Genomic DNA, 16,966 nt, shown 5'->3' with positions numbered 1-16,966 from the left:
AGCTGCAAACACGGGAAAGAGAGCCCTTTACTTCATCTGGGCAGAATAGCAGAGCTGACCCTTTTGATGAGAGCACAGGTTGAGGCAATCGTGAGAATCGTGAGACAGGGCCCCACCCTTCATCTGCCATATGGCAGCATGGGCTGGGGAGAGATGCCCTTTCCCTGCCCTTACCCATCAATGATTAAGGCAGATGGGAGAACTGTCCCTGTCCCAAACAAGCTTCAACACTCAGGAGAGCAAGCCCTGATCCTTGACTGGGCAGAGCAATAATGCCAGCTCTGTTGGTGCAGGTATGGGTGAACCAGCCCTGAAGTGGTAAGCATAGGCGAGCTGTCCCTATTACTCATCTGTTTTGTGGAGGCATGGGCAGGGGAGAGTTGCCCCCCACACACACTTCCATGAACGCCTGAGGCAGATAGGAGAATTGGCCCAAGAGGTTCATAAGAGCAGGAAAGCTGCCCTGCCCCGCCCACCAACTGTAAAACTTGGGAGATCAGGCCCTGCACCTCACCTGTGTAACACAATAGAGCCAACCCTGTTGACAGAGGTGTGGGTAGCCCAGCGCCAAAGTCCTAAACATGGGAGAGCAGTCCCCACTACTCATCTTCATGCACTGGTGTGGGTGGGGGAGAGATGCCCCCCATTGCCCTTTGCCCCTTACCGTCTGCAACAGACAAGAAAGCTGACCCTCCCCCTTTACCAGATGCAGTTTCAGGAAAGTGGCAATGCCCCTTGCCTAGATAGCACCTTGCCAGGGCAACATAATAGAGCTGGCCCTGATGGTGTAGGTGTGGGAGAACCAACCCTAAGATGTAAAAGGAGAACTTTCTCTGCCCTTACTCATTGCTGCAACGTGTGAACTAGCCAGGGCAATGCTGGAGAGCTCACCTGTTGGTGAGAACAGGGCAGAACTGGTGGGTGGACCAACCCTGGCCGAGAACCAGGGTAATGACTTGGCCGCCCAAACATCCGCCCTATCTGTAATCTACTGGAGCACCTTAAGGAACATGGCACACAGACCCAAATCTGCAGAATCTCTGCAACACTGGACAGCAGCAGAATATCCAAGAAGAGTCCCACTGAGGGCCCAGCATAGATAGTGTAATAGAAACCAGAAGCCTCGAACCAGACCAATGACTCTTTGCTGTGAACACTTGCAAGGAAAGGTACATGGACAAAGGAGCTTACTACACTAGTCACTGTGTCACACTGCAGCTTCTATGACAAGATTTTTAATTCCCCCTTTCTTTTTTTCTCCCTTCTTTCTCTTAAATATTGCTTTATTTGGGGGGCAGATGCAGAGGCAGAGGGCAGATGTGAAGGGATGAGGAAATGAATGGGATCGAGATACATGCTGTAAAAGACACATAGAACAAATAAAAAGAAAGAAAAAAAGAATGTAAATATGCTTTCAATAAATGACTAAGCTCACAATAATCAGAAACTTCATAGAACCAGCTTATTTATCCACAGACATAAGGATGTTTTTAAAAGGTGCAGTATATACATGCAATAGATGCTACACAGATATTTGAACAAATAATGTGGGCAAAATAACTCTCAAAATAGTGGGAAATAGCTACACAAAGCATACATACTTTGTGATGACATTTATATGAAATTCCAGAATAAAGAAATGATCCTGTTTACATTAACACCAAATAGAAATAAAAAAATAAATAAATAAACCTAAGCAAGTCCAAGACACGTACACTGAAAACTACAGCATGAGAATGAAAGCAGGTGAAGCAGAAACAAATCAATGGAATGACATCTGGGTTCACAGATTGGATGAGTGATTATTGTTCAAAGGTGACCCACTCAGGCAAACCCTATCAAAATCCAAGGGGTAGCTTATTTATGCCCTTCACAAAAGTCAAGTAACTGGATTTAGTACACAAATGTGAGACTCCAAACTATGAAACTATTAGAAGAAAACAGAGTGGACTAGCTCCGTGATCTTCCTTGGGCCATGTTCAAAATGGCCCCTCAAACACAAGCACAGCAATGGTGGACACACAGGTTTCCTTCACATTCAAAATGGTCTGCACTAAGAACAAAACTATCACCAAAATACAAACACAGCCTCCCAAACTGGAGTAAATATTTACAAACCATATACTTAATAATGGGTTAAAGTCACAAATATGAGAAATTCCTTCAATTTAATACCAAAAGCTGTCAATAAACAAGAATTTAAATGACATTTCTTGAGATGGTTAGTAAATACATATCAAAACTACAGTGTGGTATCATATTGCCCCACCTAGAATGGCAGTAATCAAGAAGGGAGAACAAAGGAAAGGTGGCAGAAAAAACAAGAATGTCCATGTACTATCAAGGGACTGCAAATTAGTATAGAAAACAGAATGCAGGCATCTCAAAATTGAAAAACAGTATCTTTTTAATCATTGACATTCTAATGAATAAGGCAATACCTCAGTATAAGTTTAATTTACACTTTCCTAGTGATCAATGACTTGGAGGTTTTTATACTTTTTGGTTACTTGAACATCTTTTCAGAAATATTTGCTTAGATTATTTGTCCAATTTTTAATCAGGTTGTTTCTTGAGTTCCTTATATATTCACAGAGGCATAATTCCTATTTTCACAATTTCTTTAAGTTCAATCATTCTCTTATTGTTTTAACTTGGAGCTGTGTGTTGTCATGCATTAAATATTTATAGAGTGTCTGTGTATTAAATCCACCAGATGGAATCTCCTTGAAAAGATTTATCTGCCTGGAGTGTAGATATTAGAGATGGACACCCTTGACTAATTAAGCTAATCCTAGAAAATCAATATGATGCCATCTAATTAAATTACAAATCTTACCTTTGGTTGGGCATGTCTGGGTGTGCAAGACATGTCTGAGTAAAGAATCCAAAAATAAACCACAAAGCATCAGGGCAGAAAATTTCCAATTAACGTAGCATACTATTTAATATTTTAAAAGTTCAAGGCCAACCCTTGAGACTTGGAAAATCAATGCCAACATTTCATTTTTAACTGTCATTTTTAACATCTATAAATAAGAAGGTGAAAGTAGATATTACTGTGTTTGTTCCTATTAACACAAATGATGTATAATAGAATTGAGCACATAGGAAAAATATCTAGTCCCTTTTCACTCGATATATATTAAGTTTAATATGTTTCCTCAGTTTAAAGAAACCCACAGGTTGAAAACCTGTGACCAAAATAAATTTGGTGATAGATGTAAGATGAATTGCTATGGTCCTATTAATTAAACAAAACAAAACAAAACAAAACTGGAGCCAGATATTGGAGTGAAAGCTGAAAGATCAGAGAAACAGAACAAGCCATGGCCAACCTCAACTCGCCAACTCCTCAGCTAATCCTGTTTCCATGAATCCTCAGACTGAAAACCTGAGTCCTCACCCCTAAGGGTCTCCGTTGAACTGCTGCTAAAAGCCTCTAGTTCCTGTTTTCTCACACCTTATATATCTTTCTGTGTCCTGCCATATTATTTCCTGGGATTAAAGGTGTGTGTCCTTCCCAAGCAAAGACTTGAGATCTCAAGTGCTGAGATTAAATGTGTGTGCCACCACACCTGACTCTGTTCCCAGTGTGGCCTTGAACTCACAGAGATCCAGATGGAACTCTGCCTCCCAAGTGATAGGATTAAAGGCATGGGCATGTGTGCCACCACTGTCTGGCCTCTATGTCTAATCTAGTGGTTGGCTCTGACCTCTGATACCCAGATAAGTTTTATTTGTTAGGGCACAAATAAAATATCACCACAGATAGAACACTTAAAATTGGAACTAGAAAAGTTGAAACGCAACCTATAAACTCACTTTTGTGCTTCAACTCTTTGACATCGAGTCCACTGTTAGTGAGTTGGGGCCTTCTGGACATTTACTCCATGATGTTTTTATTGTCTTGGCACAATAGTTCTAAACTCTCCCCAAAAAATGAATGGGATTTTGTTACTGTTTCTGTTGTGATGGTTATTCCTATATCTGCCAGGTTAAAAATATCCCATATCCTTTAAAATGTATTGTATTTGAAAATAATTTACTTATAGATTTGATTTTATTTGAGTAGTAATTTCAACACCAGTTTATTTCATTCTTTATAAAACTACTCTTCTTAGCGTTTAAAAATGATTGCCTTTGTTCAAAGACTAACACAGTCATAAAGTACTAAAGTGTTCCTGTTCTGTGTGACTCACTAGAAAAAGAAATGAAGCCTGTTTTTAATTTGTTATTGTTATTAGGAGGCATGCATACACATATATGGAGGTCAGAGCACAGTTTTATGGAATCATTTCTCTACTTCTACCTTTACATGAGATCCAAGGATTGACCTCAGGTTGTCAAACTTGTGGACAAGGAATTTTTCCACAGAGGAATCTCTTCAGCTCTGCCCCGACTCCATGCTTTATTTTAGTATTTTAATTGGCCCATGAACTGGCAGTTTTCCTAATGGAATTTTTGAGCATACTCCATTTTGGTGGGTTTACATCCACCCTCCTCCTCTCCACCTTTCTGTCCCATCTTCCTCACTCTGCCCCTTTGTCCCCAATATTCCTCTTCCACTTTACTATCTCACATGTCCTATTGTCTTGTCCAACCCTCTGCTTAAAGACCCTTTTCATCTCATGGACCCCTTTCTAGTATCGTGGTGTTTACTATCATTAACCCCACCTAGATGCATGTATTTAACAGTTAGAAGCTGGGATCTGCATGGGGGAGAGAGAGAGAGAGAGAGAGAGAGAGAGAGAGAGAGAGAGAGAGAGAGAGAGAGAAAGAGAGAGAGAGAGAGAAAATACAGTATATGTCTTTCTGAGTTTGAGTTCCCTTGCTTCATGTAATGTTTTCCAGTTCCACTCATTTTTTTTCTGAAAATTTCATAATTCATTTTTCTTTATAGTCAAATAATATTTAACTTTATTATATACATTTTCATTATCCATTCATCTACTAGTAGAAATCCAAGCTTATTCCATTTCCTGTCTGTTTCAAATAGTGCATCAATGAGCATGGATATGCAAAAGTCTCTGGGTAGACTACAGAATCCTTTGGGAATATACTCAATAGTAATACAACTGAGTCATTTAGTACTTCTTATTTTAAAAATAAAAATTTAACTTAGGCAGAGCGTTGTAAAAAGTTCTAACCTGTCATGAACATCAGAAAGAAAGAAAAAACTGAGACCAACTGAGTTGAATGCCTATCTATAAAATATCTGGATTTTTAAATTTATTTTTATTAATCCCATGAGAATGTTTATAAAGCATATTGTGATCATTTGTTACTCCTCTCTCTAGCTCCTCCCATCCACCTGACTACTAACCCCAACATAATGTCTTCTCTAAAAAACAAAAACATGAACTCCAATTTGTGTTGCCTTTATTCCTAGGTGTGGGACCAGCCACTGAACCGTGGTATGCCAGCCAAGACCTATACCCTTAAACAAAAGTGATTCTCTTTCCCCAAGAAGCAATCCACTGTCCACAGCTCCTGAGTCAGGAGTGGGGCTCATGAACCCCTTCTTACTTCTTGCTAGAATGTTCACTGGCTTGATCTTGTGCAGATGTTGTGAAGGCAACCACAACTGCTGGGAGCTCAAGAGCTCAAGTAGTACTGCCATATCGAGAAGACACTGTTTTGCTCTGGTCCTCCAACCTCTGGTTCTTATAATTCTTCTTTCCTCTCTTCCATATACAGGGAGTTTTTTAAGGATACCGTAGGAATGCCTGGCCCAGGCTGTGTTATCAAAGCTAAATAATTTTATTTGGTGTTCTGAAGTTCTAAATAAATTACCTATTCTATCCAAGAGTTGTTTCCTTACTAAGAAAAGAGTTCTTATCTCTTCTCACATTTAAATATTCATTAGTATAATAAAATTATGTAGAAAATGTAGTGAACAAATTTATCTGTTCTATTTTTCATTTGTGTAAACAATTGGATCAAAATTATAAAGAGTTATCTCATCAACATAAACTTACTTGATCTGTATAATCTCCAGACGTTGTTAGTTTAGTAACTAAAATTTTTATTAAATTTATTTGTTTTAGTGTGGTGGGGAATACCACAACGTGCATGCGGAGTTCTCCTTCTCCTGTGTGGATTCCCAATGAATGAACTCAGATTGTTAGGCTTGTTGGCAATTATCTTTACCTACTGACCCCTCTCATCAGCCCTGGTTTGGCAATTTAAAGATAGCCTCAATTTTTTTGCCATCCCTCTCAGTGAGAGATGGAGTCTCATATATCTTCCAATCAATTCAAACTAGAGATTTGCTTGACAATTATAACCGGACAAGAAATTAGGTGTTATGGGATTTCTGGATTATAAGATCCTTTTTATCTTCTTCTTGGGCTATGATCATTCTAGGGGAACTGGCTGCCATTAAGAAGTCTATAAACTTATCTATTAGTGTTTCTGATTTTATATTCTTATGGGGTGTTTGAGTGTGTGTGTGTGTGTGTGTGTGTGTGTGTGTGTGTGTGTGTGTTTCTTGGTTTGTCTGTTTTCTTTATTTTATTCTGATTTGTTTGTTGGCTAGACTGTTAGTTTTCCAAAATGAGAGATAGAAAAGGTATGGAGTTGAATGGGTGGGGATGTATGGGCAATATCTGAGCATATGATAGGAAAGTGTATGGGGAACATTTTTTTCAATTAAAAAAAAAAGGTTCATGTACCTCGAGACAGGCTGAATATGAGGAAACCCAATCTAGTCTCATGAGGAAGATAAGTAGAAAATGATCCTGCTGTCCCCAACCAGACCAGAACAAGCTTCCTTGGGTGTACCAAGAAGAGATCATATGGAGAAGAACATAGAAACCCAGCCAACAGCAAGAGTCAAGGGACAAAGCGGCTGACCTCAAACACGTGTTCCCAGATGTCTCCAATCATCCCAGTCACTCCATCCAAAAGTCCATTCATTGTGGAACATAGACAGCACATCTGTGCTAACTCTTGTAAAAATCTCTCACCTAAAAAAAAATAGAAGCATGATAAAATAGACCACCAAATTTGGAAACAGTAAATATCCTCTTTGGGTTTAAATGTTAGTCATGTCCTAGTGTTTATTCAGAAGTTTACAGTAGCACACACAGTGTTTGCCAGTTCCTGCATACGTGAACTTTGTGTGTGAGAAAAATAGTATTGCAATGATACGAACAGGAATATCTACCCATCTTTTTTACAGGTATCTGAGATGTTACTATTGGGCAGTTCGAACTTTAATTACTATTGGGGGCCTTCCAGAGCCACAGACTTCTTTTGAAATTGTTTTTCAACTCCTGAATTTTTTTTCTGGAGTTTTTGTGTTCTCCAGCTTAATTGGTCAGGTAAGCAGACAGTGAATTCCTGGGTACAAAATATGTTCACTTTTAAGAGGTTAATAAATATTTATAAATTTTATGGCAGAAATATTGAAATCTGTGGGGGGGTTTTCCTTCTCCTTTTACTGCCTTTCACAGATTTAATGGTGTGAAATAGAATGTGTTTAGACCAACATTACAACACTGACTATTTTTTTTGAGACAGTCTTGATATGTAGTCTAGGCTAGCCTCAAACTCACAGTTCTCTTTCCTCTCCTTGAATAGTGAATTCACATTATAAGTGCTGAAATTACATACCCTATGCCACCATACCCAGATGTTTTTTTTTTTTTCTTTTACACCATTAAATCTCCCAGAAGACCTGATGGCCAAGTCTGTTCGGATATAAACCCTTTGAATTTACAGGAAAACACTATAATTCATAATACACAGCAGAATCTAGAATCTGAACCAGGTGTTTCATGGAGCACACACTGTTGCATAGCAAGTTGCACAGTGCACGGCCCAGAGTGGGCCTGTGTGATGTGTCAGAACCAAGGCTGCAGTGGGCTCATGAAGCACAACATGGGCAAGCCCTACCAGGGCCACCTCGAACTCATTACGTGTTTTATTGGAATTAGTTTTTGGTCACTGTGAACTCGGAGACCTTTTGTTGTTTCTCTTTTTGCAGCCCCCACATTCAGTTGTGCAACTCCGTATCAGGGTAGAGTGCATGATTTGAGAAACTGAGCACTGCACCACAAAATCAACAAACCCACTAGAGAAACTACTGATTCCTAACACACTCACAGCTGTATGCATAAAATCCATTCTGTAACAACAAAAACTGCTCACCATGATATTTGATACTGCTCAAAAATTGTCAGAACTCAAATAATGCATCCATTGATGCTAAGTGTCTGCTAAACATGGAAGATGACAGAGAAGTTCAGAAGCCCTCACTATTCAGAAAAGGGAAGCCTCTCAGGTTACATGGAACAGATGCAGATGAGGTATTTTCAAGAGCCAGGTAATGTTCAGTTATCATCAATAGGCAGTTCAGTTAATCAGAATCAGTTATGAAAAGAAGTCAGTGGCAAAACATGAAACGTGTTTGAGATCCAAATGGCAATGATGGGACAAATGACCCTTTGGAAGTAAGAAAAAGTGCAAGAATTGAATATTTTATGGATTCTGAATGCTAAATTTGAATTTTACCTTGACAGCAATGGGGAGCAATCTAGGGAGGGTACTGAACATGGAGACTCAAGGTTATTTATAATATGAACCCAAAGGACCAGTGTTTTTAAATATGTGTTTTATTATTACTTAGGTGTGGTTAAGTCTAGCAGATCAAGGACAATTGCTATTGAAAGGATTAATTTGTTATTTATGCTCATGGTTCTTAAAAGGAGGGAGCATGCCACACCGTGAAAATGAGGATATTGAACAAAATAAGTAATTACTGGGTGTGGGGAGTTCTACAGCTGAGTAAACATTAGGGTTAGCTAATTTGAATAAATTCATCAGGTTTTGAGATGTTGGTTTATTGATCTGGTACCTAGTACTGTCATGTACAACAAGTAGTGTCTTAAATGGGGGGGGGGACTACATGAGGGCTATATAAAAAATAAAAATTATAGATTAGCTAATTTGAATTATGAAAAGCACTCTCAGGAGAATTGGTCATTATCTCTCAGAAACTGGCTGTAGCCAGGAAGAGTGAGCAAGGACTTAGGTCAGCAAGCCTCCAAATACAAACATATAAAAATACTAAGGCAGTTAATGTCAATGCACAGGAGCATGTCAACTTCAAACATCTTAATGGACTATATAGAAAAGTTGGAAAGACATCTCCATGGGGAAAAAATATTGGAATATTTGGAATACTGAAATTTTGGAACATCAAGAAGCTAAAAAATGTAAGTGTAAGCTATCATAGCAATGGATGGGGAAATTCACTAATGGTTGCAATATGAAGCTAGTTGGAGAAATTTTCAATTTAAATTTAAATGAAATGAAACAACAAAAAATATAATTTGTCATAATATACCATAAAATCAATGTGGGGTACATTCACTGTTTTCTCATTTTTACAGATGAGGAGACTCTAGATTAAAGAGATAAAGAGGTTGAGCAGGGTGTAGTGTCAAATATCTTTAATCCCAGCACATGGGAGGCTGAGCCAGGAAGATCTCTGTGAGTTCAAGGCCAGCCTTATCTACATAGTGAGTTCCAGGACAACCAGAGCTACATAGTGAGGCCCTATCTAAAAGGAGAGATAGATTAAGAGGCATTGTAATTCATATTGTCTTAAAATAGAACAATATGTGAAAATGGACAAAGTAAAATCTAACACATATTGAGACCTTGGTGTGTGCAAAGCAATTTTCAAAAGCCTAGGAAATGATGTCTCTGTCCTGTAACGTCAGCACTTGGGAAGCAGAAGCAAGAGGAGGGGAAAGGTCAAAGCCACCCGGTCTACATAGCAAATTGCAGTTCAGCCAGGCCTGCATTGCTGGCATTTGTCTCAAAACTCAAAAAAGAGAGAAAGGGGGAAAGGATGCCTGCCCAGCAGAGTGTGAGTCCCTCACCACTGGATGCTTCCCCTGGACAGCCACAGCTGCATCACTTGAGAAAGTCTGGACTCAGACTCTACTTTAGACCAACTGAACCACAACATGCACCTCAAAAGATCTTGTGGTGATTCCTATGCATGTGAGAATCTAATAAGTGTAGTGCACCTGCTTTCAAATTGGATTGAAGATCTAACCAGAGCAAGAAACACCTAAAACTGGTGCTGAAGTACACCAGAAATTAAAGCTGGAGATAAAGACTAGTGCCTTAAGCTCTCTGAGGGGATAAAAGATGCTAGGAAGGAAAGAGATGGAAACAAAAGTAAGAGAGCCAGAAACAAAATCTCCATGTATTCAAAATCCGTGCATATGGTCACAACAGTGACTATGCCTCAAAATTAGCCATCATCTTTCATTCCTGAATTCTACTCTCTAGTACAACTCACAAGTTCTGCATCGTCTAACTCTCCAACCATGATATGCTTTTCTAGACTGGAACTCGTATGGAATACATACTGTCCTCAGTGCCTACATCAGTGAGACCCAACACTGCTGAAGGATAGTACATAAGACGTTCAGATGAATACGCTACAAATTCGTGGGCCTCAAGACCATGCTAAAATACCATTTTAAGATTGTCCTTGATTACAGATAACACCCTTGTTGAATCTCTCAACCTCTAGTACCTCATGTCTGACAGCCTTAGAGAACTGGATCATACTGTTCGTGGCTTATGAACGTGGAAAGAGAAGGTCTAGGAATTGAGGCTGTAGAAGATTATTTGGAGAGCCATTAAGAATAAGAGTGTCTGAAAAAAATGGATATAAAAGGACTGTCTATAGAGCTCTTAGCAAATACTTTTAAGAAAAGGTAGATTCTATTACCTCTAAAACTGTAAACTGAGGAAGAAATCACAATGAAAGGTATTTGAGCTATACTTTAAAAAAATACAAAGAAAAAAAACTGGAATTTTGTCCATAAGCAGAAAAGGCTCCACAGCTACTAGAATGAAAGAGCAAAGTATTAGTGTGAAAGTGAGGCCTGGCTTTCCTCCTATAATAAACCCACAGTCAAAGCAAATTTATAAGCACTTGCTTCTCTCTATGTGAGAGGAAGCGCCAAGCAATATATCTTTTTTGTGCTGAGACCTTAAAGATCAGCTTTTAACCTAGAGTGGGTTTTTATGGCTGAGTTATAAACATCCGAGAACTAAACCTGACAGTTCCTTAAGGATTGTCACAGCAGCAGACAACGCTTCAGTAATTTCAGCACATTTCAACTTCTGCTGAATATGTGCCATGAGCATGATAAGATTTGATTTTATCTGTCTAAACAACACAAAAGGAAGAACGGAGTCTGAAATTGCATGATGAGTTGAGCCTATAGAGCCAGCCACCCTGGCTGATCTGTGAAGGGTACTTTCGTAGAGAGACTCGTCAAAATCGACTAGCCATTCTGCAGGATAATTGCTCAACTCTCATTACACTTCCCTTGCATCTGTGCAGGGATTATAGTTGCTTTAAAATGTCAGCTATCATTTTCATGGTAATATATAAGTATATGAAGATTATGTGCATTCACCTGCATTATGAGACCAAAGCCTCACAAAAATCTCATATGATTGGTATAATGGACCTTATTATTGTCAGGGAGATAATGTGATTTCCAACATTTTATTAGGACATGATGTCAGTGTGTTAAAGTCAGAAAATCAGAGTAATAGACAGGATGTTGTATAAGGACAAGCAATTCAGATAAAATTGCTCTCTTGGGTGTGAATGACCATGTTTATGGTTTTAGATGCGTGATGTAATTGGAGCAGCAACAGCCAATCAGAACAACTTCCACATCTGCATGGACCATGTCATTGCCTACATGAACAAATACTCGATTCCTCAGAGTGTGCAGTATCGAGTTCGGACTTGGCTGGAATATACATGGAACTCTCAGAGACTACTAGGTGAGCATAACAAATGATGGCTTACATTACTGTAAACCTTATCACAAAATAAAAATTATGTGAGGTAAAACAGAGATCTTTGGATTTAAATAACAGGTTAAAAACAAATGATCTCTCAGGCATTAATTTAATATGAATGATTTTTTTCTTAAATGTAGATGCATATTCCAAGGCAAATCTTGAAAGAGAAAAGCTAAATTTTACTCGGTGCCTACCAGATGCTAGGAATTACACAGTTTGCCTCATATCACACACATACACACAAATTGGGGAAATTGGGTGTCATTGACCCCTTTTCAGAGCCAAGGAAATAGCAGAGCCCCTAAGTGCAAAAATTGGCCAAGGACTCATAACTGGAACTGAGCCCCAAATCTGTTCTCCAAGCTCATGTTCTGTCTGTGACAGTTCCTCTCCCTGGGAGCACAGTGTGCAGAAAAAGCACAAGCTTTCAGGCCATTTTCATTGCACAGCATGGTTTTCAGTCAGTCCTAAGAGACCATTATTTATCAGTGTTGTCTGCTCTGCAACTACAGCACTGAAGCTCAAAAAATGAATTTTTACTAAAGCATTTAAAGTAAGTTATGGGCTAGTTGACAATAAATTCAATTTTCAGTTTCTTCTTTAAAAATAAGAATTAATATTACTGAGAAGTCAACAAAAAGCTACTTCCTTTAGTGAAAATATCAGATTCTCAAATCACATATTTTCCTAAGAGAAGAAAGTGTCTATTGGTTCTGGCTATAGGATTTTCCTCTACGAGTATGCCACTGGTAAGAAGCTACAGTCTCCCAGAATTATCAGAGCACCATATCCCTTCTCTTTAGTTTCCACAGATCCTCATGAGAGCAATTCTAGCAGGAAAGAACCTGCAAAGAGAGGCTTCTGGTCACAGCTACAGACACTGACTCAACTCTAGCTTAGTGAGTAACTACAGACAAATAGCCCTCAGGAATAAGAAATGGTGCTTTAAAAACTAGTTAATTTTAGTTTGTGTGTATGTGTGAGGACCTGCATATATTTATGTGCACTGCATGCATGCCTGGTGCCTGCAGAGGCCAGAAAATGACTTTGAATTCCCTGCAACTAGAGTTAGAGCTAGTTGTGAGCTACCAAATGGATACTGAGAACTGAATCCAGGTTCTCTGCAAAAGCACCAAGTGCCCTTTACCACTGAGCCATCTCTCTAGCCTGCAAGCTATGTTTTTATATGAGAGATGGCATGGAATCCCAGTAGAGAGGCAAATGAATCTCTGTGAATTGAAGACTAGCTGCTGCACATTGCAAGTTCCAGGCTAGTCAGGGCTATATAGTGAGACTGTCTCAAAGAAAGCAAATACATTATTTTTAGAAAAGAAAACATACAAGATAATGCACCCTCAAAAACACTGAGCATACTTGATATTAAGAATGGGTGTGGTTGGAAGTTTTCCTGTGTCCTGCCTGGCCAGCAGTCAGGTCAAATCTCTCCCACTCATGTCCCCCAAGTAAATGCACAGAGGCTTATATTAATTTTAACTGTTTGGCCATTAGCTCAAGCTTATTACTGACTAGCTCTTACACTTAAACTCATCCATAATTTTTATCTATGTTTAGCCGCATGGCTTGGTACCTTTTCTCAGTTCATTTTGCTGTGTCTGGCTGGTGACTCCTGACTCAGCTCTTCTGCTTCCCAGAATTCTCCTTGTCTATTTATCCCGCCGATACTTCCTACCTGGCTACTGGCCAATCAGCATTTTATTTACTAACCAATCAGAGCAACACACATTTACAGCATACAGAACGACATCCCACAGCAAATGGGACCCCCCTTTTTTTTTAATTAAAAATTCTGTCAGTCTGCAGATCCATCACTTAATTCACATTTGGGAAAAAAATCCATAGTGGGTTCAGATTCATTATTGGATTAAAAAGCAACTAAATAACAATAATTTAAATTTACTTGATAGCATATTTCCTCATTAGATTATATTCCCAGTTGAGATTCCTACTAATTTGCTCAATGCAACAAGTCATTTACAGTCTCTCTGAGTTTAAATTATTTTGAGTCTTTTTTTTTTCTATTTGCAAAGTAGAAATGAACATCTGGCCATAGGATTGTTATAAAAGTCAAGAAAGATAATGGACAAGACAGACCTTCATATGCCTTCAAACACCACCTACCAGTCATTGCCATTTGCCATCCTTGGGCTGATGGGACTGGCAGAAACAAGAACTAAATCCTTTTTCCACCTCAGCCTGTTCACTAACCTTTGCCCCATGATCACTAAATTTAATATTTTAAGCCAGGTAGTGGTGGCACATACCTTTAATCACAGCACTCGGGAGGCAGAGGCAGGCAGATCTCTGTGAGTTCGAGGCCAGCCTGGGCTACAGAGTAAGTTCCAGGAAAGTCTCCAAAGCCACAGAGAGAAACCCTGTCTCAAAAAAAAATTAATAATTTAAAGTCTCAAAAATAATGTTCTGGAATATTCAGTATACCATTTGTAGTTAAAATACTTCATTGTTCTCAGGCTGGAGAGATGGCTCAATGGTTCAGAGCACTGGCTGCTCTTCAAGAGGTCCAGAGTTCATTTCCCAAAACCACATGGTGGCTCAGAACTGTCTATAGTGGGATCGGATGCCCTCTTCTGGCATAAAGTTGTACATACAGATAGAGCAGTCATACATAAAATAAATAAATCTTTATACTTCAGTGGTCTCATGAGCAAAATAGCACCATTGTGACGTATGAAAGGCTGGGTATGGTGGAATTGCCTGTGATTCCAGTACATGGGAGGACAAAGTAGGAAGTTTGCTGTGAGTTCAAGGCCAACCTGAGCTATGCTGCAAGATCTTGTCTCTCAAAACAAGGAAGGGATACATCTAAAACTCCAATGTGATGAAGGAGGAGGATCACTAGAGCCCATTAGCTAACCAGTCTAGACAGTAAGTTCCAAGGTCAATGAAAGCCCCTATCTCAAAAATGAGAGTGGGGAGTAATCAAGGAAGACACCAATGTCCAACTCTAGCCTCCACACAAGCACACATGGCACATGCACACACATAAATTAAACACACACGTAGATCTAATATTCATAATAGAGACACTGAAATGAAGACATGTTGATTTATAAAACATTTGCATTTTGTTGTCTACGTTTTCAATATTTTTCTATTTATTCTTTGGTGAATTGTTTTACTAATTATTCTACTTTGGGATTGGTGTATTTATTTTTACAAAGATGAGTCCAATTTGCTTGAGAACCTACCAACAGCAATGCAGTTATCTCTCGCCATTGACACAAACTTCAGTATCATCAACCAAGTAGAGTTGTTCAAGGCAAGTACTTTTATAATTAATGGAAATATAAAATGTCAATTTCTTCATAAAAATTTAAGTTCTTACTTTATATGGAATTCATGTTTTTTTGGGTTTTTTATTAATTTATTTGTTTTGTGTGTACATGTGGGAGATTTGGTGAACACACGTGTGCCAAGGTGTGCATGTGGTGATCACAGGGAAATTTCCAAGGGTTAGTGGGCCTCAGAAGTCAAACTAAGGTGAACAGACTTGGCAGCAGGTGCCTTTACCTGCTGAGCCATCTCACTGTTCCTGCCTTATGTTTTAACAAAGTCAAAATAACCTGGACAATTTACAAGAATCAAAAAGATTATGGGTCCCTGCTCAACAGACAACTTGCTCTTTAGAAGCCTCTCTGTTCTAATTAGTGTCAAGGAAGAGGAGTTCTTCAGACAAGTTCTTCAGACTCTTCTTGCATAAATTTAAATTTAATTAAACACCACTGTTCTGTCTTTGCTAACACATGCACCACCTTCCATTTATGAATGTACCTTGGCAATGTATGATGAATCAAGCTCCTAGATCAGCTCTACATTGATCTACTCATGTAATTATTACTAATGCTTTAGACTTAGCTTTTTTTTTAAGGAAAAGTTTTGCAATATAGCACTAGTCAGCCTAGAATCTGCAATAATAAAAAATAAACCAATTTTAGTATGGTTGGAATGATGGTGTCATCACCAAACTTCGTGCTGAAATTCAATTCCTATATTAAGAGGTATGGCCTTGGGCTAGTGACTGAGTCATAAAAATTCTATCTTCTTGCTCTATGTCTTTTTCTAGAGAGGCATGAATGTTTATTCACTCCAGACAGGGCAATGATGACAGACAAAATAATTCTGCCCAAGTATAGCTTAGCAAACAAGTGAGCTTGTAGGATTTGCTTACAGAAGCATAGGTGAGGAGTTACCTGCAGAAGCATAGTTGAGGATTTACCTGCAGAAGTATAGGTGAGGAGTTACCTGCAGAAGCATAGGTAAGGAGTTACCTGCAGAAGCATACGTAAGGAGTTACCTGCAGAAGCATAGGTGAGGAGTTACCTGCAGAAGCATAGGTGAGGAGTTACCTGCAGAAACATAGGTGAGGAGTTACCTGCAGAAGCATAAGAAGCTCAAAGGCATGACAGGAAAGCCCACCGCAGCCCAGCATCAGTGATGACTCACAAAAGCTGAATCTCGCCGGGCGGTGGTGGCGCACGCCTTTAATCCCAGCACTCGGGAGGCAGAGCCAGGCGGATCTCTGTGTGTTCGAGGCCAGCCTGGGCTACCAAGTGAGTCCCAGGAAAGGCGCAAAGCTACACAGAGAAACCCTGTCTCGAAAAACCAAAAAAAAAAAAAAAAAGCTGAATCTCTGAAGTTCCCTGCTCAACTTCCAAGCAGCTCCTCTTCCCTAGCAACTGCTTACTGCTTATGCAACCTTGCAGAAGGGCCTTTCTGAGCTTCCTGGGTCTTACAAGTTCTGTGAGCCTTATAAATTTCATTACCTTCTTATGAGTATCCTCCTCTCTCAAGGAGGGACTGTTGGAATTTGGAGGAAATAACTATATGTCTCTTGAATATGAAAGTACAAACAGACTAAGATCTGTTAGTTTGGAGTGATAAATCCTGCATGAAAATGTCATGTAAACAATTTGATTTCCTAATCTTGCACTCCTGGGAGAAATTCATATTAGAACAATAATTTAGACCTATACATATATTGATGTCTTTTAAGCATGGTCTCAGTGTGAACACCAAATTCCAGCAAAGATGAAAAATAAAATGTAAGCTATGCAGAAGCATGTAGCCG

The 16,966-nt window shown here is 39.1% G+C and overlaps 1 protein-coding gene across 1 annotated transcript in view; it reads left to right on the top strand.

The window, feature by feature from the left end:
- Positions 1–16,966, top strand: part of Cngb3 (cyclic nucleotide gated channel subunit beta 3) — a 172,135-nt gene that overhangs the window by 97,907 nt on the left and 57,262 nt on the right. The window contains exons 11-13 of the mRNA XM_028885175.1: positions 7,187–7,328; positions 11,679–11,838; positions 15,060–15,157. Coding sequence (XP_028741008.1) covers positions 7,187–7,328; positions 11,679–11,838; positions 15,060–15,157 — 400 coding nt within the window. The remainder of the gene's footprint in view (positions 1–7,186; positions 7,329–11,678; positions 11,839–15,059; positions 15,158–16,966) is intronic.

Source organism: Peromyscus leucopus, chromosome 2 (assembly GCF_004664715.2).
Source record: "Peromyscus leucopus breed LL Stock chromosome 2, UCI_PerLeu_2.1, whole genome shotgun sequence".
In the NCBI taxonomy this organism is placed as follows: Eukaryota; Metazoa; Chordata; class Mammalia; order Rodentia; family Cricetidae; genus Peromyscus; species Peromyscus leucopus.
This window is presented reverse-complemented; position numbering and strand designations above follow the sequence as displayed.